We start from the raw sequence: 24,040 nt of genomic DNA, 5'->3' as shown, positions 1-24,040 counted from the left end.
AGAGCTTTGTATATGCTGTGTATGGACTTATAGGAGTTCATGTTAGTTTGTTCGTTCCAGTAGAAGGTAGGCTCCTTGAGGGCAAGCACTGGGCTGTTCTTATCTCTGTCTCTCCAGTAGCCAGCCCAGTGGCTGGTGTCAAGTAGGCATATAATAAATGTTCATTTGAATTGAGTGGTCTTTCCTTCACAGGGCTCCTGTGAGAGCGAAACAAGAGGGATGCTTCTGTAGAAGCCTCAGCTGCTATTTTTATATTAAGTCACCTTTAGCCCAAACTTCTAAGTCCCCAAGCTAGGCCCACTACTTGAAGGTCACCCACTGCTCACAGTGCCATAATTCCCCTGCCAGCTGCCTCTTCCCTCTTTTTCACTGTGGGCACAAATCGACTCTGTGCCACACTAGGCGATAGTGGAGGAGTAATCACAAATGCCCTTTTGAAGTTTTTGCTAGGGAGCTCCTGCCCTTCCCCAAACCAACCTCATTTCACCTTCCTAGAAGGACTCTTTCTTTCCTGATGATGTGACCTTATTCCTAGAGACTTCCTGATGTAGAGATCCAAGATGCCCCCCTTCCTTCAAGGCCTCCAGCCTGAGGTAGGGTTTTCCTAAGCCATTGTCTTCCCTGCCCCATGATTGGGCAAGGGGCAGGTGCCAGTTCCTAGTCTTTCTGACCATCTACTGCCTCCTGGGCATTTTAGTGGGGAGAGCTCAAATTTTAGTAGCATTTAGTGAGGAGAGCTTAAAAACAGTGAATTGACTAATTTCTGAAAGACCCTGGCTCTGGAGCTTTAGGGAAGCAAACAAGTTCTTTGTGGTGCCCCCCTTAGGGGGAGGCCAGAGTTGGGGCCCGAGGATGTGATCTGCACACTGCCGTATGTTCTGAAGCAGGGCCACATATCCAGGATTGAGGAGTGAAAATGCAGGCTTTGTTTGGCGTCAGATAGATCGTTTTAACCTGAGCTGGCTTTGAGTCCTGCTCTCTCACGCTCATGAGCATGGGGACCTTGGGTAAGTTACTCCTTTCTGGGCTGCAATTTTCTCATCTGTAAAATGATAGGGGATGATCTCGAAAGGTGTTAACTGGGACATGGCGACCTGAAAGTGTACAGAAGGCCAGGTACACTGAGGAGCGTGTGCAGCCTTCTTGAGCCGGCTTTCACTGTGGTCTTGTGTTTCATTTCAGACAGGGTCATCAAGACCTAAGTCCTGTGAAGTCCCAGGAATCAAGTAAGTCTTGGGTGTGTCTCAGTTTATGTCCTTGGCGCTCATGCGGGCATGCTCCTGGTGCATGTCACACACACACACACACACACACACACACACACACACACACACACACATACTCTCTCTCCCTCTCTCTCTCTCTCTCTCTCTCTCTCTCTCTCTCTCTCTCTCATACACACACCCATGTACCCCAGGCACCCATGGCCGTTAGGTAGGGAGGCAGTAGTGCAGTACCTTAGGGCTGTTGGTGAGGGGCAGACTTTGTCTTCACTTAAAACAACATCTGCTTAGAGGCCAGTTTTAAAAGCAGCGAGCCTTAGCAGGTGATGAATCTGCATGGAGTAGAACAGGATGCCATACTCCTAAGGGGAATGTGGCTGAAAGCAGAGCCTGCAGTCCTGGGCAGCTGGAGTAGTAGTGCCTACAGCCCCTCTGCTGCCCTTTGCCCTGCCTCTGACCGCACAGAGGACTGGGGAAAAGAGGGTGACTGCCTGTGTCGAGATAGGGCTTCAAGACAGCCATGGTTTTCTGGGTAGCTGCTGTGATGGCTGCTTTTGTTTTAATAATATAAGCTATACTGCTAAAAGGAAATCTCTGAAAAAATGTGACGTATAGATGGACACTAGCAAGCGCATCGTGGTACTCTGCAGGTCTGCCTGGGGAGAAGAGCACAGACTGATTTTGGCCTCACAGCATAAATACGCTCCCAGAGGCGGTGGATCAAATGGTGTTGGGATCAGTTCTTAGATCTGATTCTTTTGTGAGCCCTGCCTTGTTTCAGCTGAGGCCCGGGAGGCCTGGGGTCTCGGATGTCCCAGCTCTGCTGTAATGGGCTCTGTGACCTCAGACAAATCGCTCCCATTCTCTGGGCTTCGTTTCCTCGCTTTTGACTAAAATAGTTGGAGTCTGCTTCCTAAGGCCTCTGCTCCCTCTGACATTCCGCCTTCTGAGGGCCCTTCTTGAGCTAACATCTAGAGTCCTAATGTTCTGTGGTTCTAAATTCTCTTTTGTGTTAGGGCCTGGAAGAAGAGCACAATGGCAGGCGGCCCCTCAAAGCTCACTGTTGCTGTTCTCTGTGTGGTCTCTCCCTCTCGTTTAGCATCTTCCCGTCCACTGACCAGGAAAACACTACAACCTTAATTCCTGCCACCCATAACACAGGGGGCTCCCTCCCTGACCTGACGAATATCCATTTCCCTTCTCCTCTCCCAACCCCCCTGGATCCGGAGGAGTCCACGTTTCCAGCCCTGAGCAGCTCCAACAGCACTGGCAATCTGGCAGCCAACCTGACCCACCTGGGCATCGGCACGGCCAATCAGGGTAAGGGCGCTCGATGAAGGGAGGGGGATCCTGACCCTGGTGCACGGCACAGCTCGTGTGGACACTCCGTGGCGTAGGGTAGCGCGGTGAGGGGGGTAGAAGGCGGGGCAGGGATTCCACTGAGTGTGCATGTGTAGATGCAGTTCAGCCATTTTAGGGTTGAAGGGTGTTCTACAGATGTGGGCGTTTTGATGTAATGTTCATCTGGAGATAGTCGTTTAGATGTTATTCGTTCGCTTGGAGCAACGACAGACCATTAGGCAGGTGAATATATCATCCCAGAAGCTTGTTGAAAGAGAGCTCTGGCCCTGAATTTTCGCAGAACTTTCAAAGAAGTCTCCAAGTCTGGAATTGCTCTGTTGCTTTCTTAGAGAACAAGAGAGATGACAGTCCTGTGCTCTGGTCAGCTCACATCTGGACTGTTGTGTTCAGGTCTGGGTACCACATTTTGAGAGGGATTTTGGCAAGCTGGAGCGTGCCCAGAGCAAGCTTGTCAGAATGCAGCAGCAGCTCAGAACCACGCTCTGTGAGGGCCAGCTGGAAGAACAGGGATGTCTGTGCCAGGAAAGTGGGTTCCTTAGAGGGCCATTCTATTGTCTTCACATATTTGAAGGACTTCTGAGTGAAAAAAGGAGCAGACTTGTTCAGCTTCACCCCTGGAGACCTGGGATCCATGGGGTGGGAGCGGGGGGAATGGTTATAGGGAAGCAGATTTGGAAGCTGTTGTAGAGGGAATTTCTGCTTCAGGGAAGGATCGGATTAGCTGATCTCTGTGGCTTTTCTGCCCTAAGATCGTGTGACTTGATGGAGGGATGGGACCAGCTTAACCTGGGAGCATACACATTGGGCCCAGATGTGGTCCGTAGAGAAGGTCCAGAGCTGGGCCTGTTGCAGGGCACTGGAGGCTGAGCTGCACCTTCCAGTTCTGTCCTGGGTTTTAGGGTGTGCTCACTGGAGCCTGGATATGTCTAGAACTTGCTTCTTTTCCTAAAGACAGAGCCTGCAACGGCCTGGTGGTCCCCACCTCCTTACTATGCCTGCTTCCGCTTCAGCAGTGTGATGAGGACTTGGAGATTGCCTTCGGGATCAGGCTGAGGCTGGGGGTTTGGGCGCAGAGCATTTGCCACTTGCTTTGTCTGACTCAAGGGAAATGACTGACGGTGGAGTCAGAGGTTCTGAATTCAAATCCCTGTCCTACTTCTTAACTCTCTTTCTGACCTTGGACAAGTCTCCTTTCTGTAAGCCTTGGTTTCCATGTGCATTGGACGTTATGATCTCTAAGGTTTAAAGCTGTGCTCCTGTGACATTGGCCGAGTACAATGGGGCCTTTTCCCTTCAGGCGGCTGCCACACAGGCCTGGAGCATGTGGAGGGCTTGATGAGAAGGGCTTTGCTAATTAGAGACGGGGCACCAGCCTCTGAACATTCCCATGTAGGTCTGCTAGCTCCCAGTAGAGGTGCTGTGCGTGAGGTCTGGAAGTCAGATGGGGGTTCACTGAGTCTCTTGATATCCTCCTCCAGACACCTTCTATTTTCTGTTCCTTGTTTTATCAGCTCAAATCTGCAGCAGCCTCCAGCAGTGCTCATTCAGTGCCTTTGCCAGAGTGCCCTTGGCAATCCTTTCAAAGCACTCCCAAGGATAATGTACCTCAAAACTATACTGAGTCTAAACAAATGGAGTAGAATATACACATATGAAAATAATAGACTTGAGAATGTTGCCTTGTACCTAGCAGGAGGACTCACACACTGAAGGGCGGCCTGGTTGTTAGTGTAAGAAGAGTCGAATCTCATAATGTTTGACATATGTTTGATTGTTTGTGCATTTGCCAGGGAGAGCAGGTCACTTGGCAAGGCTTTTTGCATTTTAAATCAAGCAAGAGCTGCTGGCCTCTGGCACATACTGTACTTACCGCCCAGACCAGCCACTCAGGCCCTTGGACAACAAAGAAGAAAGAGGTCTGTGTCTCCTGGATGACGACTTAGCTCCTTTCTGGTTTCTGTCCTCATTTGTTGAAATCCTGCCCCCAGCTCCTCATCAGAAATGGAAAGGCAATGAAATCTGCAGATTGGGAGTGGGTGGGTGGGTGGGGAATGTTAAAAGACTAGAGGGTGGAAAGGTTCTCCTGGGCAGGGGAATTTTCTGGGTGGCCCCCTTGAGCAAATGTTTTGTGCAGTCAAGCAGAGCAGATTTTGACTCATTACTTGTTTGGTGTGGAGTGCGAAGACTATTTGAAGTCAAAAGACATCTGACCCTTGGGCACATCCCTTAGCCCCTGTAGGCCTCAATTTCCTCATCTGTAAAGTGGTCAAGTTGGATTGCTCTCTTAGCTCTCTTCCAACCAGATCCTAGGATCCTCCTGTCATCACTAGGACTCCTCTTTGAGTTCACCTTAGGCATCTTGCAGAGATAACGTGAGTTGTTACAGTGAATTCCAAGTTCCAAAGCCTATCCTCTCTATCTCATTTAGATTTCGGGTTGTTTTAGGAAGCATGTGAGGCCACATCAGCTTGGTTAGCAGCCCAGCATTTGGCCCCTGTCATTTTAGAAACCTGTCTGGCTTCCATATGAAACTCTTTTTTTCTTTTTTTCCTGGGCCCATTAGACAGATAGTGTGGTGCAATGGAAAGAACCTTCACTTGGGAATTAGAAGGCCTCGCGGGCTTCAGATCCCAGCTCTTTGCTTACTTGCTGTGGGGCCCCCTCCTAGGCAAAACACGCCTCTTGTCTCAGCCTCAGTTTCCTGTGTGGAAAATGAGAATTAGACTTTGATCTAGATCAGGGCTTCTTCATGTGGAGTCCCTGAATTCTTTTTTAAAAAAATGTTTTGATATCTGTATTTCAAAAGAATTGGTTTCTTTTATACTCCTCTGGATTGTATTTTATACCTTAAAAAGCCTTGTTCTGAGAAGGGCTCTCCTTCAGACATCCCCAGGTGGCCTTTGCTTCGGGGGGTCATGGACGCCAGTGAGGAGAAGCAGCCCACCCTAGATTCAGCTGTAAGGGCTCCTTTCAGCTGTGAAAAATCATGTGATTCTCTAAAGAGCTGGGAACAACAGGAAAGCAGCAGTACCTGAAATAGGAAATGGTATGGTGGAGTGGCATCGAGGCAGTAGGCTTTCAAATGATCACCAGGCTGGGTGATCATCCGTGCTGGGCTCACTCTAGAAACCTTTCCAGCTTAACAGAACCTGTCTCCCAGAGCTTCTGTTCTTCTGACAGCACGTTGGAGCAGCAGCATCCCTTCCATGTCACCTCCCAAAAGGAGTCAGGTTTGATGATAGACATGCAGAGAAGCACTGGCCGCCGAGCCAAATGTGCTGAAAGAGCGTGTTGAGAGTGAGGTCCCATGCTTCATAGTAGACCGGCAACATCTTGCATGTCTGTGACTTCATTGAGGTGGGTCCTCTTTCTGCCACGCCAAGACAGACTTGTTCCCTAACAGCCTGCCCTCAGGTGTTGAGCCTCTCCTTACTCTACGAGGCCAGTCCTCCTGTATCAGAGCCCGAGTCTGTCCCCTGGCTGCTGTGAGGAGCTTCTAGGCTTTGTGCTCAGCTGAGAGAGCTTCAGAAAGCCCAGGACCGTCCCTGTGCCCTGGCAGAGTACCAGACCAGACATCCTGAAATGAGGGGTCTGGTTAAACAACAAAACAGTAAATAGTGAGGGGGATAAAAAGGAACTATAAAAAGGGGCAGATAAAGAGGCAGGAGACAAAATCAACCATCCAGAAACAGGATACACGTTGACTACAGCTATAGCTGACTGATAGAAGCACAACCCAAGGCAGCAGAGCCTGAGGCAGATTTGGAAGGAACCTCGCAGACAGAGCAAATCCATTCCTGTTGGGTTAATGTTGCTTCAGCTGCTGGGCCTGGAGTCAGGAAGACTCATCTTCCTGACTTCAAATTTGGCCTTAGACACTAGCTGGGTGACCCTGGGCAAGTCACTGAACCCTGTTTGCCTCAGTTTCCTTGTCTGTAAAATGAACTAGAGAAGGAAGTGGCAAACCCTCCCAGTATCTTTGCCAAGAAAACCCCAGATGGGGCACAAAGAACCAGACAAGACTGAAATGACTGAACAGCAACAGCATTTTTCCTTTGTTGGGTATTATTTTGCTAAACATGGAAGGTTTTTGATATGAAATTTTATCTTGTTTGTCAGTTTGCTTGTTTTGTGGATGGATGTTAAATTTAAAATTTTTTTAAAGCCAAAGAAATTAAGGCTGCTGAGAAAAGCCTTGGACTTGGAGTCGGGAGGCCTGGGTTTGAGTCCAGGCTCTACCAGTTATCCTTGGTCAAGGATCTCATTTCCCTCAGCTACGTAAAGGGAGTGTGACGAGATGTTCCCTCAGGGCCCTCTCAGCTCTGACATTCCCTGTTCTAAGGGCCCTCCCAGCTCTGACATCCTGGGTTCTAAGGGCCCTCCCAGCTCTGACATTCTCTGTTCTAAGGGCCTTCCCAGCTCTGACATCCTGTGTTCTAGGGGCCCTCCCAGCTCTGACATCCTGTGTTCTAAGGGCCCTCCCAGCTCTGACATTCTCTGTTCTAAGGGCCCTCCCAGCTCTGACATCCCGTGTTCTAGGGGCCCTCCCAGCTCTGACATCCTGTGTTCTAAGGGCCCTCCCAGCTCTGACATTCTGTGTCCTAAGGGCCCTCCCAGCTGTGGCATCCTGTATCCTAAGGGCCCTCCCAACTCTGACATCCTGTGTTCTAAGGGCCCTCCCAGCTCTGACATTCTCTGTTCTAAGGGCCCTCCCAGCTCTGACATTCTCTGTTCTAAGGGCCCTCCCAGCTCTGACATCCTGGGTTCTAAGGGCCCTCCTAGCTCTGACATTCCCTGTTCTAAGGACCCTCCCAGCTCTGACATCCCGTGTTCTAGGGGCCCTCCCAGCTCTGACATTCTCTGTTCTAAGGGCCCTCCCAGCTCTGACATCCTGGGTTCTAAGGGCCCTCCCAGCTGTGGCATCCTGTATCCTAAGGGCCCTCCCAGCTCTGACATCCTGTGTTCTAAGGGCCCTCCCAGCTCTGACATTCTCTGTTCTAAGGGCCCTCCCAGCTCTGACATTCTCTGTTCTAAGGGCCCTCCCAGCTCTGACATTCTCTGTTCTAAGGGCCCTCCCAGCTCTGACATTCTCTGTTCTAAGGGCCCTCCCAGCTCTGACATTCTCTGTTCTAAGGGCCCTCCCAGCTCTGACATTCTCTGTTCTAAGGGCCCTCCCAGCTCTGACATTCTCTGTTCTAAGGGCCCTCCCAGCTCTGACATCCTGTGTTCTAAAGGCCCCCTCAGTTCTGACATTCTCTGTTCTAAGGGCCCTCCCAGCTCTGACATCCTGTGTTCTAAGGGCCCTCCCAGCTCTGACATTCTTTGTTCTAAGGGCCCTCCCAGCTCTGACATTCTCTATTCTAAAGGCCCCCCCCACTCTGACATTCTGTGTTCTAAAGGCCCCCTCCCAGTTCTGACATTTTCTGTTTTAAGGGCCCTCTCAGATCTGGCATTCTTTGAAGCTATATAAGTGTTTACTATTGTTTAATACTTTTCAAACACTCTGAGGATGACTGGACCTTTCTAGGTTCTATAATTTGGGAATGTCCTTGTGGGGCATTGTAGTAATGATTCATGTTTCCAACAGGAGTTTGGAGTACATGATTTCTGCAGTTCTTTCCGTCTCTGTGATTCAGTGATTCTCTGGCTCTCAGAGCTTTGAATGGAGTAGCATTGATGTCAGGGTGCCTCTGCCCTTATCACTGCCCAATCCCAGGGACTCTCTTGTCCCCAGAAGATCATGGGTGGCTGAACTACTCAGCCAGCACAGGAGCCAGTCACAGGGTCCATTGTGCTGGCCTAATCACTGGAAGGGTTAAATTTTATTTTTAGCTGGAAGGGGTGGGATATGAGCTGTAGGATCGGATCCCACCAGAACCAATGTTCAGCAGAACGAGTCCAGGAGGGATCAGGGCCCTGGCCCACGAGCTGGCTACTTCTTGAATTTCAGGCATGCTGGCGACTCCAGGTTCCTCCCAACAGCACCGTCAGCCAGCAGTCAGCCCCCTGTCCCTGAACGCGGAGTCAAGACGGCAGCAGAGCCAGCAGATGTCTCCCACGCTCTCCCCTCTGTCGCCAATCACTCAGGTACATGGGAGCCTGTCACCTTTGAGAGAGCACATTTGTTAGGCTGGACGTGGAGAGAAGACAGATGAGCTGCCTGGTTTGGGCTATCCAAGTTTGTATTTGACCCCAGACTCAGAAATGGCCCAGCTTTGGAGGCGCCGGTGTGGTGGAGTGGAGAGAGCCCTGGACTAGGAAGTCAAGACCCTGAGGGCTAGTTCTGCTGCTTGCAAACCACATTGAACGGTCTTTGAACCTCAGTTTCCTCATCTGTAGAATGGGCATAAAATACTTATCCCAGAGGAAGAAGGAAAGCTGTTATTCATTGCATATTTATTAAGTGCCTTCAGTGTGCCCTGTCCCTGTCCTGTGGGAGCATCTTGGTGTCTTAGGAGATGGCCTGGACTTAGCATCAGTAGTACTGGGTTCTAATCCCAGCCTGTCTACATCTCCTCCCTCCCCCAAGGCCTTGGTTGCTGCATCTTAAAAGCTATATAAATGTGAGCTTTCTATAAAATGGGAGTAATGGACTAGATAATCTCCAAGGTCCCTCCGAGCCCCGACATTCCAGGATTCCTCATAATCCTCCTAGCTTCAGATTTTAAATGCCCCTCTTCACACAAGCATGTAACTGCTGCCTGCTCCCAGGTGCACCCTGGGGTTTCCAAGGGCGTTCAGTACAGAAAATCAAGCGTGTCCTTGTGCTGCGGCACATCCGTGTCGGCAGGGTTTTACCAAGGGCCGTGGCAGCTGGTCCCGGCAGGCCGCCAGGTGGCATCGAGCTCGGGGCTCGCCGGCTCTACCTCTGCTGATTGGCACTGCCTCCTCTCAAATATCTCCATGGCATAATGTTAACAATTGGTGTTGACCTCACAGCACTCTACATACATTATGTTATTTGAGCCTCACGAGAAACTCATGAGTCAGGTCCCCTCCAATTGACAATGAGAAAACAAGTGGAGAGAAATAAATGCCTTGCTGGTGTCCAGGGTAAGACTGGAACAGACCTTCCTGCCCTGTCTGCCAGGCCCATCCATCTCTCAGGTGCACAGAGGGCGGTCACTGACCACCTTAATGACGCACACTGTGCGGTGCTTTAAAGTTCATAAAATGATTTCCTTGTAGTAGCCCTGTCTAAGCCAGTGACATTGATGGTAACTTAGATGTGTGCAGTGCCCTGTGATTGCACTATGCTTTTCATGCCTTTTCTCATTTAATCTTTACCCAAAGCTATGAGGCAGAATTAGTATCCTCATTTTACAGATGGGAAGACCGAGGCCCTGTCACATTTGAATTTAGAATGCATTGTGTGATTATTTTTTCTCAGTAAATTGAACCTCCTCAGTGATTCTTTTGGCTAAGCTTATGGTGTATGTCCATGCCCTAGTGAGCCTGAAGTGCCATTAAAACCAAAAGAGGGCAGCTTTGCATAGTGGAGGAAATGCTGGCCTTGGAATGGGGAAGCCCCAAGTTCAAGTCCTGCCTCTGATATTTACTAGCTTTGTGACCCTCAGTTGTCTCTCCATAGCTCCAAACCTCTGTTTCCTTATCCATAAAATGAGAGGGTGAGACTTGATGTCAGCAGAGTCCCCTTTCAGCTTTTACGTCTGTAAACCTATGAGCAGCTCCTGAGTCTGGCCCTAGAGACAAGGAGGGGAGGCACATTAGCAGCAAAAACCTCTGTGTAGACTAGTCCTAAGGAGTCTTGGATACAAACCTCGCTGTCAAGCCCCAAGTCAAAGCAGGCCTCAGGAAGGAGCTGGCAGAAGATGGAGTCAGGACTAAGGCTCGAGTGCCCTGAGGGAGGGGTGAAACTCAGTTCACACCTTTATGTGAGAGGGCGGGGTCCTGGAGAGGCTCCAACCCATGGGCCACAGCTGCTCCCTCAGAGCTCCTGGGGAAGAGAGTCGTGCCCCAGAGGAAGAATGAGGCCTGGACAGGTTGTCCCATGGCTATTGAGTGCAGGCCCCTAGCACTGACACTGGCTGTGAATCAGGAAACCCAGGCCAGCCGCTTAACAGCTGAGTGACTTTGGCTGAGTCATTTGCCCTCTTGGGGCCTCGGTTTTCTCCTTTGTAAAAAACCAACCAAACAAACAAACCCATCATTAGCCTGACCGACCTTCTAAGTGTTGTGAAGGTCAGAGGACAGAATGGATGGAAGGGGCTCTGTCCGAGATGAGGCTCTTTAGAACTACGAACTGTGATCACTGTTGTTATTGTCCATGCCATTTTACAGATGACGACATTGCCGTCTGCAGATAATGCCCATTCCATGGGGTTTGTTGACTCACAGACAAGTGGCAGACAGAAAGTTCACATTCCTCCCAGCTTTGGAGATCAGCTAGTCAGCCCAGAATCACATACATTGTGTGTGGATTGGATTTGAAAGGTGCTCACTTGCCTTCACTGCCCATTGTTGTAGTTAGCAGATGCTCTTGGAGGAATGGTTTGACATCTTTTGCCGTCTTGTGTCTCCCCTCCTCAGGCCGTGGCTATGGACGCTCTGTCCCTGGAGCAGCAGCTGCCGTACTCCTTTTTCACTCAAGCGAGTTCCCAGCAGCCGCCGCCACCGCCGCCTCAGCAGCCTCCGCAGCAGCAGCCCCAGTCACAGCCCCAGCAGCCCCAGGTGCCAAGCAGTCTCTCCCAGACCACCCCTTTAATGCCGAGCTCGGGTTTACAGCGGGGGCCGCCACTGCCCCCTCTCTCGGTCACAGTACCATCTACTATCCCCCAGTCCCCTCCAGGCAACCAGGCCCAGCCGTCGATGGGAATAGACATCACCTCGGTAAGTTTGTGGTGTTGAAGCCTGAAGGACACAGTAAAAGATGCAGATGTCTGCAGCTGAGATTGGGCGGAGGGTGGCGGGGGGGCCTTGGAGCTGGGAGGAGATGGAGCTCTGTATGTATAGACTCAAGCAGGGTGAGGGCCTTCCTCTGCCCTCTGCAGAGCCTCACCGGCTTCTCATTGTGGCTGAGGTACATGTGTACATTAAGTCTTTTAACACTTCCTTTGGGTATGTCAGAAGAAGCTTGATTTTGTCAGGCTGGGTTCTCCTTCTGTTGGTGCACTGGGGTCCTTCTGTGACCTCACAGATATCACGTGATGACTGATGGCCACCCTTGAGAGGCCACGCATAAGCCAGTCGGGTTCTCTGCCCCGAAATGCATGGCCCATTGCTGGGCCCCTCAGGGCCTCCAGGAGTTTGCACTCCAAATGTGAAGGTGGAACATGGGCCACCTGGACCTATGGATGTATGCCAGCGTCTTCTTGAAGGGGCTAGCCAAAGTGGGAGGCCACATAGGTGGGGCAAGGGATGTCAGGGGAGTTAAAGTAGGTGCTTATCTGAGCTAACAAATGCAGCTAGATCCCTTTGGGTCCTGGGGGTAGTGTCCTCCCTCCTGTGCTATGTGCTGGCAGCCGCAGAATAGAATTGATCAAGGCTCAGAGCTCATTAGAATGTGCCATTTGTGATCAGTTGTGGCTGCTGAGTGAGGAACGGCTTTTAAAGTTTGTCAGGCTCCTCATTTTAAGCACAGTGAGTCACTACTATGCATCTGATAATGGCAGCTTCTTCAGATGAACTTGGAGTGTTTTTTTCTGACTCAGCAGCATCCAAGCAGTTGTCACAAGTTAGTGGGCTGCCATCTCCAGAGAGGGAGCCATTAGCATGGTGCTTCCTGTGGAAGGAGGGGCAAGGTTCCGAGAACTGGCACCACGAAGAGCTGAGGGCCACCTTAGGTGCCTCGGCTTTCCTGAAAGTGTCGGGGAGAAGGAGCTCAGGAAGGAAAGGAGAGACAAGATGGTGGAGCAAGCTCTCCAACCACAGTGCAGAATGAGTCCTACAAGAGAAGACAAGAAGTACTTTTCTCTACCTTGGGGTGCCCACCAACACTTGAGGCTTTGACGACACTTGGTGCTGTGCCCTATTTCTTCCCCATTGAAGGACTCCTTTGTTCTTCTGTGTCCTCACTGGGAATGGTACACAGGGTATATAGGTATAAGGCAAGTGAGAAATGAGTGGTAGAGCGACCACCATGGTTTCTTGGACAGCTCCAGAGAGATACAGGAATCAATAGAGCTGTCCTTGTCCCTTGGTGAGAGAGCCCACCATTTCCTATGATTCTCTGACAAGGGAGGCCGTTGCTTTGGCCCCAGCCAGAGAAGAGAAGGGCCCAAGAAAGGTAGGATCCCTCCACCAACAGAGAATATGGATTTGGATACCAAAGAGAAAAAAATGACAGGACAAATCTGAACCTGCATACTGGCCCTTCCTAGCTGTGAATTTTTGCAGAATCAAATCCAAATGTTCTATACTTGCTTTCAATCTTTTCACACATAAAAAGAGCCAAACCCTGGAAATTCCAAGCCTTCGAGTTTTCATTTTCAAGTAATGGAAATGATAGAGAGAGAGGGATAGAGATTGAACCTGCATTTTCATCAACATGAGGAGCTCCTACTTCCAACACAGGCCAACACCTCTGCGACTTAGAGCCCTGGGTCACACAGCCTGCACGTGTCCAAGGCAAAACTTGAAGCCAGTTCTTTCCAAGATCAGCTCTCTGCCTTTTGTGGAAATGATAACAGGAATCACTCTGTGGCATCTGCAAGTAGCTCCCCCAAAATCACTGGATGAGACTTATCCCTAGCTGCTTCAAGGACCCACTGTAGTGCCCCTGAAGGGGGCTGCAGGTCCTTGGGCATTTCCATCCCAGGCTTCTGATAGGGAGCTCTCTTTGTCTGGAGCAGTCCCGGGAAGAGGCTTTGAGGGGCTCTCCTGCCCACTTAATTAATTCTGATTATTGTTTTCTGCTGAGTGGGCTTGCTCCCACGTGGTACATTACTGTCTCCTAGGAAGACCTGCGTGGAGGTAGTTTGATTCCTTGTAGGACTTCCCATTTGCAGATAAATCATTTGTACCTGAATTCCCAGTACAGTATCTTAGAAGAGGGCCTCAGGATGGTTGGAGATCTTCTTAGGAAAGCTCCTTCCCAGATACCTTGGAACCCTTATTCACAGTAACCTCCCAGAGAATGTGAGAAATCATTTTGACCCTAGGCCCTTCACCTAAGTCTAACTTACCCTGTGCTCAAATAACCTGACCACCTAAGTGCTAACTGTGGCCTCTGCCAGAGAAAAGTGACCTTTATAAAAAGGATGTCAAAGAAACAGATTAAAATGAGGCTGAGTATAAAGGGTGGAATTTTCAAAGCACCCTCAGTATAACCTCTAAGTGGGAAGGAGGGTGTAAGGCTTGGGAGTTAGTGTGTATTAAACAAATTAAAGTAGAGATATGTATATCTGTTTGGACTTGCTGTGGTGCTCAGACTGGGGCCCTGTCTTTGAAGCAAAGAGGGTGGGGGAGGGGAGGGGAAAGCAGAATGGGGAGGGGCCAGGATAGACTGGAAGTGGAGAGTATTGAGAGTCTGGGCCGTACCCAGCTTCTCTTGGCCAGCAGGCTATAGACACAGTAGAACCCCTTTATGATCCAGCATTGGTGATATCACTCTGATTCCTACCTTGTCGCCAGATGTGTTATAGCTACATCAGCCTTTTTTTTTTTTAGCACTGTCCTGAGAGGATGTGAGAGGCCAGCCAAATCTGTGTGGCCAGAAAATAAAGTGATGCTGGGGTTCTGCTGTCCTGAGTGAGCCACATAAAGACCGTGGTCTTTGAAAACCTTCACTGACCATCGGGGCCCCTCCAGTGAGCTTGAGTCCAGCCTGTGGTGTGTGAACCCAGGGTTCCTGCTCGCTGTGACAGCTGCATCGTCCTGGCTTGGTATTGCTGATGAGCATTTCCAGCTAGGCACCAATGAGTATATAACCTCTCAACCTGCCATCGATCCCATGGTCTTTAATTCTGTGTTGTTCTGTAGGGTTCACTCCAGCAGTACCGCAGTAATGCTGGCTCCCCAGCCAACCAGTCTCCCACCTCTCCTGTCTCCAATCAAGGCTTCTCTCCCGGCAGCTCCCCTCAAGTAAGGGACTCTGTGCTTCCACAAGCCTTGCTTCTTGTCTCCAGTGTGTCCATTGCCAGCCCACGGTCACTCACTGTCACTGTCTGTGCCTCATGCTTCACTGGTGTCTCATCCTGTCTGCTCCCACTCAGATACAGAGTGTTTCACTAGCCAGAGAAGGCTACTCCTTTTCATTCACGGAGAGAAGGGGCTCTGGCTGGCTCAGCAGGGTTCTCTGGCTTCCGGGAGAACGTCTCAGACCTGTACCTCCTCTAAGGCCATTCACGCTAAGACAAAGCAATAACAGCTGAATGGAGAAGTGTTTGCTTGGGATTGTGACGAGGACAATGTCAGAGCTAGTGGCTGTCATCGTATCAGAATTACAGCGTCGTAGTTCTGGAGCATAGAATGTAGATCTGGAAGGGACCTTAGCTCCTGGCACCGCTGCTGGGGAGACCAGGTTTCTGTTCTTGTGTTCTGTGATGCTGCCCCTAAATCCTGTGGTGTCCATGGCATCGTTGGCTCGAGGGACCTTACAAATGACATTGACTTACAGACAGCATAGGGTGTGAAGCCAAAGTCAGGTTTGTAACTTGGTTGTGTTAGTCAAGATCGTTTTAATGTTTCTACCATTTCTATGACCAGCAGATAGCTCATCCGTTGTCATTGCAGCTACCAGCCAGCTTGAACCTCCTGTGAGCCTGTTTTGCCCTAGTGACCAAGTCTTGTACAAATGGGGCCTTTGGGATTTTAATAGAGGAGGTTTCGTGGCCTGAGTCGATCCTAGAAAGGCTGAGGGTGAAGATCTTTTGCTTGTCTCTGCTCTGTCCTGTCAGACACAGCCACTGAGGAAGGAGAGGCAAGGCAAGGCTGGAGATGTCAGGTCCTCTGGGTTTCCCATCATCACAGCCTGCATTTCTGTAGCACTTTCTGTCTTAAAAAACATACTTCCCTCCCAGTGACTGAGGGAAAAGAGCTAGTGACAGAGTCACTGTCCCCATATGGTATCTGAGGAAATGGAGACTCAGAAAAAGAAAAGAACTTTTCGGAGACCACAAACCCAAGTGGTAGCAGATCTGGGGTGCAGCTCATGTCTCAGGACTCTGATGCAGGCTTCCATCCCTGGCTGCTGATGCTTCTGTCAGCTGTGAGCCCACAGGCTTGAAGCACTTTATGCCAGCCCAAGCCTCAGCGACTGGGTCCATCCATCAGGTACCCCACTGCCTGCCTTGTGGTCCCAGAGCTATTTCCCAGGCAGAATGGGGCTCATGGGCTTGCTTCTCTAGACCCCAGGTCCTTGTCCATTTTCTCTGACTGCTGTTGTCATCATCCACATGGTTCTTGTGGCTCTAAGAATCCACTTCCCTTTGGACCAATCTCAAGCCATACCTAGTTCATCTAGGGATTTTATTAACAAGGGAGTAATAATTACCAATACTAGCCCATGTGTACAATGCCTTTTATAATGCATAAAATGCTCTTTTTATAACAAGCCTGTTAGGCACTGCGTCATTGGAGGGAACTTCCAAATTGATGGTATCACCAATCTGTTGGAATAGTTTTTATAAGAGCCATGTGAATTAGACAGGTTAGGGATATTTCTACTTGACAGTAGAAAGCTAAGATCCAGAGAGCTGAACTCAGTAGTGAGCTAGTCAAGAGCAAATCCAGGGCTGCTGAGGAATCATGTTATGAAAGGGTTATCACTGCAGGGTGCCAGGATGCTAGAGCAGCTGCCCGGTGCCTGCCTGGTTGTCTGTAATGCTTCTCAAGCCTGCGCTCCTACTCTGCAGGCCTGCCCTTGGGTCTGCTCTGCTGGCTGCCTTGTGGCCATTGGCCATGGAGTGCTCAAGGTCCCAGAATGATACCTCTCCTTCCCAGGATTCACCTTGTGCATCCCAGGTCTTAATTATTGGGGGATTTGTAAGCAACGCCACCTTCTGCAGCCAGTCAGGGGGTTCCCCAGGTCCTGCAGGTCCTGGGGTTTCATGTCACCCTCTCTCATCCGGGACACATCCTAGAGACAGACCAGAATAGCGCCTCGCCACCAGCATTCCTACAGTACTAACACGCCCTGCCTGCCTTTTCTGTTTGAACAGCTCCTTGACCAAGAGCCAGTTGTCATAGGATGTGTCTGGCTCTGTTTTCCACAGGCCAGGCACGTTTAGCAAGACCTGGACCTGACATTGTTGTTGGCTGTTGAGATTGAAACTCTGCAACGTTTGTATGTTTGGCTCTATTTCCCACAGGCCAACGAGAAAAAGGAGGAGAATCTTCTCCCTGCTACGTCAGGAAAAACACAATAGAACGTTCTCCTGCCGTTGCTCATTGGGCAGATGGGTAGATGGGCTGTCTGGGCAGCCCAGTGTTAGTATTATCCAAACCCGGGACGAAGTAGACAGGGTTCGCGTCCTTCTAGTGCCCTCTCGCTCCTTGTCCAACACCTGTTCTCTCTCTTCTCTGAAACCAATCCCACAAAACCATTCAGAAAGTTTCAGCCCCATCCTGGGGATTCTTGGAAAGGCCATTGATTAGCCCAAAGGGGTGGCTGTAATGGTGGGCTTTGAGATCCTGTTAACGTGTGGGTGGTCTGAATAGGGGAGCTTCCAGCTCCTCTTTCCCTTGCCCAAAGGTACAAGTTCCCCCTGCATCAGATCATAAAGCTTGCCCTGTCTTAGGCCCCTTGTCTCCCCCCCATCCCCTGCCCCCAACTTTTGCCTATCTCTCCAGTACCTCCACCAGAATGTAGGAAGGGCACTGACAGAAGCCATACCTTGTCGGTGGTTAGAGTCATTTTTCAAAACTGGAAGATCATCACCCATTAGGTGTATGTGATTTAGGTGGTTTCAGTAGAAAGAGAGGTTTTGCCGAGGGCTGTCCAAACAGTACCTAATGCCCATCATGTTCTCCAAGGGGCCGCAGAATGGCTTCCAGAGGAGTAGCGGCCCTCCCTCTAGATTTTCTTAGGGGTTTGAACTGATGACTCCTTTAGAGCATCCTCATCTGATGTGGCTGCCTCTTTAGGGAGGTGACATCTCCCTACTCCAAGCCTTCTGACTCTTTCAGATGAACACATTCACAGGGATATGCCTTTAAGTAGGCTATTTTTCTCTTTCCATTTTGTTTGCTGGTTATGTTCTTTCCTGACATCCACTTCTCACCTGGAAGGGACTTTCCCACTGAAAACCTTTGTATGGTGTTGGTCAACACAGTGTCTGTATAGCCTGCCATTAACTGAACCCTCTGTGCTCTTGTGGTGTAGAACACGCTTGCTAACCGTTACTGTGGGCCTTCATCCTGATCTCTTGGAAAGTTATACTTAGAGAAAGAGGAGGGCAAGGGTAGTGGTCCAGTAGCTGAGCCCTGGGAAATGCGATGCATCTGTCCATTGTCATGCCTTTAGACAAGGAGCTCAGGGTAACTCTCTTGTCTGAGCTGAAAGGGGCCTTAGACCTTAGGACATGAGAGTTTGCTGGTAGCTTAGGGCTCAGCTAGTTCAACTCACATTTTCCAGATGAGAAAACTGGCCCAAAGAGGAGGATCGATTTGCCCAGGGTCCCTCAGGTGGTTAGTGGCAGAGCCGGGGCTAGAACCCTCTGACTCCCCAGACCTTCACTGGAATGCTTTTTCATGCTCCAGAGATTGCAGACCTAAGGTGGAAGTGAGGATGGGAGTTGTTTTGGCAGAAGGCCTTACCCGTCACTTGACTTATGACCCTTGGGCCCTGAGGTGCTACTTGAGGATCTCTTTTGGGGTTGTTCCCATGCAGTAGACAGTTAACTTCTTGCCCCAATCCACACAGCCTTGCTTTGCACCTCTTGATTCTGATTTACTCCAGAGAGTAAATGTGTGAAGGTCAAAAGCCTGCTTGTTGGCTCCCTGCCTTTGCCTCTGCCTTCATGACTAGTGGTGAATAAACTTGGGGGCAGAGGCAGGAATCTTCTGTTGAGTGGAGGCCCCAAACTCCCAGGGTCAGCCTTCCATGGTGCTGAAGCCAGTCCTTCCTGTCAGCTGGCTCTCACTCTCCCCAATCTTCTATACTCACTCTGTTTGCTGAGCGTGTATAAGCTTGCACTGGGGAGAGCCAGTCCCAGAAGCCTTTGAAAAGAAAAGTTATCTGGTCCTGGTTGCCTCTTATGTTTGTACTTTGTGATGGTAAAGGTGTTGGGGCTGACCCTGGATTAAGTTGGGATGAACTTGTATCATAGAAGGGGATAGGCCAAACTCTGTTGGGCGGTAGGTCCTCGTCATTAGGGTTAAAGACAAAACAGAAATCAGGCTGTAACTAGGGGATGAAGGTGGGGAAATATCTTCCAGCTACAGCTCCTGGACCCAGCCTCCCTGCCCATCTCCTGCCCACCTGGTATTTCTAGTGGCTTATGCTTTCTTAACCCCTCCTCGATTTGGCCTACTCCTCTTGTACTGCACACTTGGTTCTAGCCTACCTATCATGTCCAAACGGCTCCTGATCAATTGGTTCAGTTCCCTGATAGTTAAGAGCATTGTGCTAGCTGCTGGAGCAGGTACAGAGTTCACAGACCTGGCATCCACTGCCTGGCCCCCTTAGTGCCTTTGGAAAATTGAACAGAAATGTATATTAGGCTCTTGCTGGGTCCTCTGGACCAAATCTAGAGAGAACTTGGCATCTACCACCTAACCTCCTTGGGGCTTTGGGGAGCTCAGCAAACACTTAAGTGTCTATCTACTGTGTGCCCCAGAGCACTGTGTTGGAAATGACAAGCTTTGCCACATCCTGGGCTTAGGGTAGATAGACATCTGTGCACTGACAATGATGCATCTGAAATTAAGGAGGGAGACTTGTCCCCACTGGTCCCTCAGCACCATTATTAGGCCCCCCAGGAGATGAGCTGCGGGATGACAAGATCAGAGGTGGTGGTGGCCCCTGCCTGAGAGCATCTGCCAGCTTTTGGACTGTCCAGTCTCTCCAAGACCCAAAGCTCAGTGTAAATGACTTGTCTCATGGTTTCTCATCCCCAGTGATGTGCCCAGTGACCATGACTGGAGTTCACCTTCTCTGCCCCTTGCTCCTGAAGAAAACCACCCTAGAGGCAGAACAAAAGGATAGTCAGAATGGCTCCTTCCTCCAGGTTGGGCCAACCACTGGGCTTTCCTGTCTGTTCATGCAGTCACAAAAGCTGTGAGCTGAACAGGAACCCCAGTGCACCCATCCATGCCTCAACTGTGCTCTCTGTGGCATCCCTAACACCTGCTTCTCCCACCTTCAGGTGAAGCCCTGGAAAATAAAATTGTCTTAATTGGGATTAAGATGGTAGGCTGTAGGCAAAGTTACACGGGGGGTAATATACAGAAGTACTTGGCAAATTGTAAACTATTATTAGCTATTATCCTGGAACCGGATGAAAAAGAAGAAGAGTTTGTTGAAATCCTAAGATGGCAGAGCTATATGCTACCTCAGACATCTTCCAGGCCAACTTTTTCTTCTTATAAATCAGCAGGCTAAGGCTCAGAGAGAGAACAAAGACTTGCCTAAGGTCCTACTCCTAGTAAGTGGTAGATCCAGGTCTTTTCCCTTTAAATCCAGTTCCCTTTGCTGGGGCAGCAGCTGCTTGGGCTGCACAGGCCCGTACACATCTGAGTCTAGCTCAAGAATTTGTCATCCTAACGCCCCCCTGTGACCTCTCTCAGAAGGGCCTTCACTGAGGCCTTTCTGGGAGCACGTCATCCCAGCACCGCCTGGCTTAGAGATTCGGCTGGGTCCATGTAGACATCTTATATTCTGGGGAACCACTACCATTCACCCCCTGTCTACCCAGGGAGCACCTGGCTCCTGCCTCCTTGGCTCAGCCTTGGCCTGCTTTGATTATCAGGACGTGAGTTGTTTTTGCCCAAACCACAGGTGTCCAAGCATGGTGTGGGCATCCTTCAGCAGGCTCAGCTTGTTGGGAGACAGATTTCCTTTCTCTTGTTTTAATAGCTCAGTAAAGGCAGGTGCTGTGCTGGTTGTACATCGATTCCATCTTACGAAGAGCTGTTGGAAGATTTGTAAAAGAGACATTCATGGAGGATTCTGGCTGACACAGAGGGTGGGGGTGTGTGTGTGTGTACACGTGTACACACGCTCTGGAGGGGAGGATTCTGGAAGGAAGTTGGCTATGTGTTTTCCTAGCCCTTGTTCAATGAAATGACTCTGTGGTCTAGCTGTGTGCTTGTATCTTGTGCTCGAAATCTTTGCAGTGTGGCCGCACAGTGTCATTCTGTTCCTGTTCACACTCACTAGGCAGGCGATGGTTGCTAAAGTTTATTTATATCCTGGTCGTCAAAGGAAAAATTCTCTTCTCTGTGCCTTTGTTGGATTTCATTAAACTTAACGGAATTTGTCAGAGTCCACCAAGGGAGGGAAGGAACAGGGAGACAGATTCCAGCTCCGAATGAAGAAGAGCTTTGTACTCATCAAAGTGTTCTCATCCTGGAAGAGACTGACTGCCTTGGGAAGTAGTGAACTCCCTGTGGCTAGAGTTCCTCGAGCTTGTCAGGGATGTCATGGAGAGAGCTCCTCCAGCCTCAGGTGGGACGGTGGGCTAGGATGTCTTTTGAGCTCTCATCCAGGTCTAGGGTTCTAGGATGTCAGAAGACACAGTGGCATCTCCCCCCATGGCTCCTAGGCCCACTCTCTTCAGAACTCCCAGCTTAATGCAGAGGACAGGAAGAGGAGGAGCCGCTTTAGCTCTTCAGTTTGTAGGGTTGTCCTTGGAGTGAGAGGGATAGGCTGGTAACCAGTAGCATAGTTTGAATAACGAGTTTCCTGCAAAGTCAAGAAATTATGGAAATGGCAAAGTTGCTCCTGAGTGGCTGAACTCAGCCTTCGCCTCATTGTTCGTCTGTTTCTGTCCTTGACGTGTCCTGTACATCTTGGGTAGTTGAAGATGGGTATAGGAGCCTATAGGCTTTCCTTCCTGGAAATCCCAGGCAGTCAGGCTGTTGTGGCAAGAGCATGGGCACCCTGGAGGGCTGGGCTCACTTTCTGGGCCAGTGTCACAGCCATTAGCTGGCAACTCCCACAGAAGCAGCCTGGCCTGACGTCTGGGGTGGCCGTGAGGTTAGGGCCATTACCACCAGGTGTAACTGGGTCCTGTTTTCAGTGCCCACCTCTGCAGACATGATGGGCAGTCTTGCTCTTTGCCCCAGGGGGAGAATATTGCTGGGACGATGTGGCTCTGTTCACGTTAGCCGTTGTTGCACTCTGCTAGTTGTGTTTTTAGTGAAGAACTAACTTGTACCCAGTAGAATATAAGCTCCTCGAGGGACCGTTTTGTTTTTGTCTTTTGTCGTGGGCCTAGTCAGGCCGGCAGTCAGAGTCTCAAAGGTCTGAACCTTGTTGGTTAGGCTGACTGAGTCGACCGTGGAGCAGAGCTGCTCTGAGCGGCTTCGGCAGCCTGCCACCTGTTCAGTGGCCCACCAGGTGTGGGGGATCTCACGACAGCAGGACTCTCTTTTATCTGCAGCACTCTTCCGTCCTGGGCAGCGTCTTTGGGGACTCCTTTTATGATCAGCAGATGACAGCGAGGCAGGCTAATGCCCTGTCCCATCAGGTGAGCCCTGTAAGCTTCCTGCTTAGAATGGCATGTCCACTTCTCCTGGCTACAATAGCGAGCCACTTTCTGCTTCCCTCTGTGGCTGTGGCCACTGTCCTTGTACCACAGCGTCCGATCCCAGCCTCTAGGTCCTTTTTTGTCCCAGTCAATGAACTCTGGCATTTCACTTAGGAAAGTCATCATCTGAAATGGAAGTTTTTACGGCCAGAAAAAGGACCTTTGAAATCACCTAGTCTAACAGGGAGGCCCATAGAGGTTTAGTGCCTTGTTCAGGGTCACAAACTATGAATGGAGCAGCCAGATCAGTATTAGAACCCAGCTTTCCTGAATCCCAGGCCAAGACTCTTTCTAACATATCATACTAGGTAATATGGAAGCCTTTCTCAGAAGGCTTCTCATAGGAAAGAGTATGAGGTTGGGGTAAAGGGGAGGTGGAGGTAGAGAACTGGGCTTCTCTGCTTTGGGCCTCAGTATTCTCCTCAATAAAATGTGGGCCTTGGGCTTCTGAGGTTCCTGTGCTCTTGTGGTCCCCTGACCTCCTTGGGGCTCAGTTCAGATCATTCTCATGGCCTATGAGGTCCCTCCACTTCAGTGATTATCAGAGTTGACCCACTGGATGTGGCAAAGAGACTCCTTACTTACTTTCTGACTCAGAATCCAAGGGCCTGGTGGTTCAAGTGCTGAGTCTGTTGCATTGTAGTGTTGTGACCCTGGGTGAGTCATTTAACCCAAGGTGAGTGAGTTCTAGTTCCTTATCTGCAGAATGGATGTGGCTTCATGCTCACTTCAGGGATGAGCTGTGAAGCTCAAGTGAGGCAGTGTCTGAGGAGTGCTTCATAAATGAGAAGTAAGCTGTTGGTTTGAATCCCAGTCCAGAGGCCTCAAGGGCAACAGGCATCGTTTGGGTAGTTTGTGTTTCCCTCCCTCAGGCAGATAGCACCCCATTTCTGCACCTTGTCCTCCAAAATGAATAAGAGAATGAAAGAAGGGAAGAGGGTCTGAACTGTGGATCAGAGGGGAGCCTGTGTCCGAGCCCTTCTCACAGCAGGGCACGCCTGACTGTAGATTTGTGTGCCTTTGTGATAGCTTGAGGAAATACGTGGCAGAAAATAAGGCTTTGCCAGTACCTTAAGGCAATATCTTTTCTCACCTTTCTTCCTCTGGAAAAAGCTGAGTGGACTCTCTTCTAAGGCTGTTTGCAGCTCTTTAAAAATACCAGCAGGAGCCATCATCATCATTCATTCATTCATTCATTCAACAAGCATTTAACCCACTTGAATTGAATGGAAAAAGACAGGGGTAAAGAGTCCAAAAACCAGTTAGGGCATGTACTTGCTTGTCCTCTGGGGATGAATTATGTGCACAGTCTGAGCTGGACATGGCAGCAGGATTCTCTGGCCTGACGTGGTTGGGGTAATGCTTGGTTTGTGCTTTGATCTTCAGCTGGAACAGTTTAATATGATTGAAAACGCTATCAGCTCTAACAGCCTGTACAGCCCCTGCTCCACACTTAACTACTCCCAGGCTGCCATGATGGGACTGACAGGGAGTCACAGCAGCCTTCAGGACTCGCAGCAGCTAACCTACTCAAGCCACGGAAACATCCCCAACATCATCCTTACAGGTAAGCTTCTCCCTCTCCCCTCAGGATCTGAGGCCAGAATTCCACAGCTCTCCTTTCTCCTTCTCTGTGGTTGCTAGCCATCATCAGCACCATCACCTCCTATCAGCACCATCATCTCCCCACCCATCAGCACCATCACCTCCCCACCCATCAGCACCATCACCTCCCCCAACCCATCAGCACCATCACCTCCCCCAACCCATCAGCACCATCACCTCCCCCAACCCATCAGCACC

General features: G+C 50.1%; 1 protein-coding gene across 7 annotated transcripts in view; it reads left to right on the top strand.

Moving 5' to 3' along the window:
- CRTC1 (CREB regulated transcription coactivator 1) overlaps positions 1–24,040 on the top strand; it is a 123,800-nt gene that overhangs the window by 96,659 nt on the left and 3,101 nt on the right. For 3 of the 7 annotated variants that reach the window (XM_021008928.2, XM_021008926.2, XM_078154148.1), the window contains 7 exons: positions 1,183–1,226; positions 2,323–2,543; positions 8,536–8,672; positions 11,136–11,435; positions 14,526–14,627; positions 22,091–22,177; positions 23,624–23,804. In XM_021008928.2, the coding sequence (XP_020864587.1) occupies positions 1,183–1,226; positions 2,323–2,543; positions 8,536–8,672; positions 11,136–11,435; positions 14,526–14,627; positions 22,091–22,177; positions 23,624–23,804 (1,072 nt within the window). The remainder of the gene's footprint in view (positions 1–1,182; positions 1,227–2,322; positions 2,544–8,535; positions 8,673–11,135; positions 11,436–14,525; positions 14,628–22,090; positions 22,178–23,623; positions 23,805–24,040) is intronic. The other 4 variants (XM_021008931.2, XM_021008929.2, XM_021008930.2 and 1 more) reach the window with 3 other exon arrangements.

Source organism: Phascolarctos cinereus, unplaced genomic scaffold (assembly GCF_003287225.1).
Source record: "Phascolarctos cinereus isolate Bilbo 61053 unplaced genomic scaffold, phaCin_HiC Scaffold_4;HRSCAF=312, whole genome shotgun sequence".
Lineage (NCBI taxonomy): Eukaryota > Metazoa > Chordata > Mammalia > Diprotodontia > Phascolarctidae > Phascolarctos > Phascolarctos cinereus.
The sequence above is the reverse complement of the archived record's forward strand: the minus strand, read 5'-3'. Positions and strand labels throughout refer to the sequence as shown.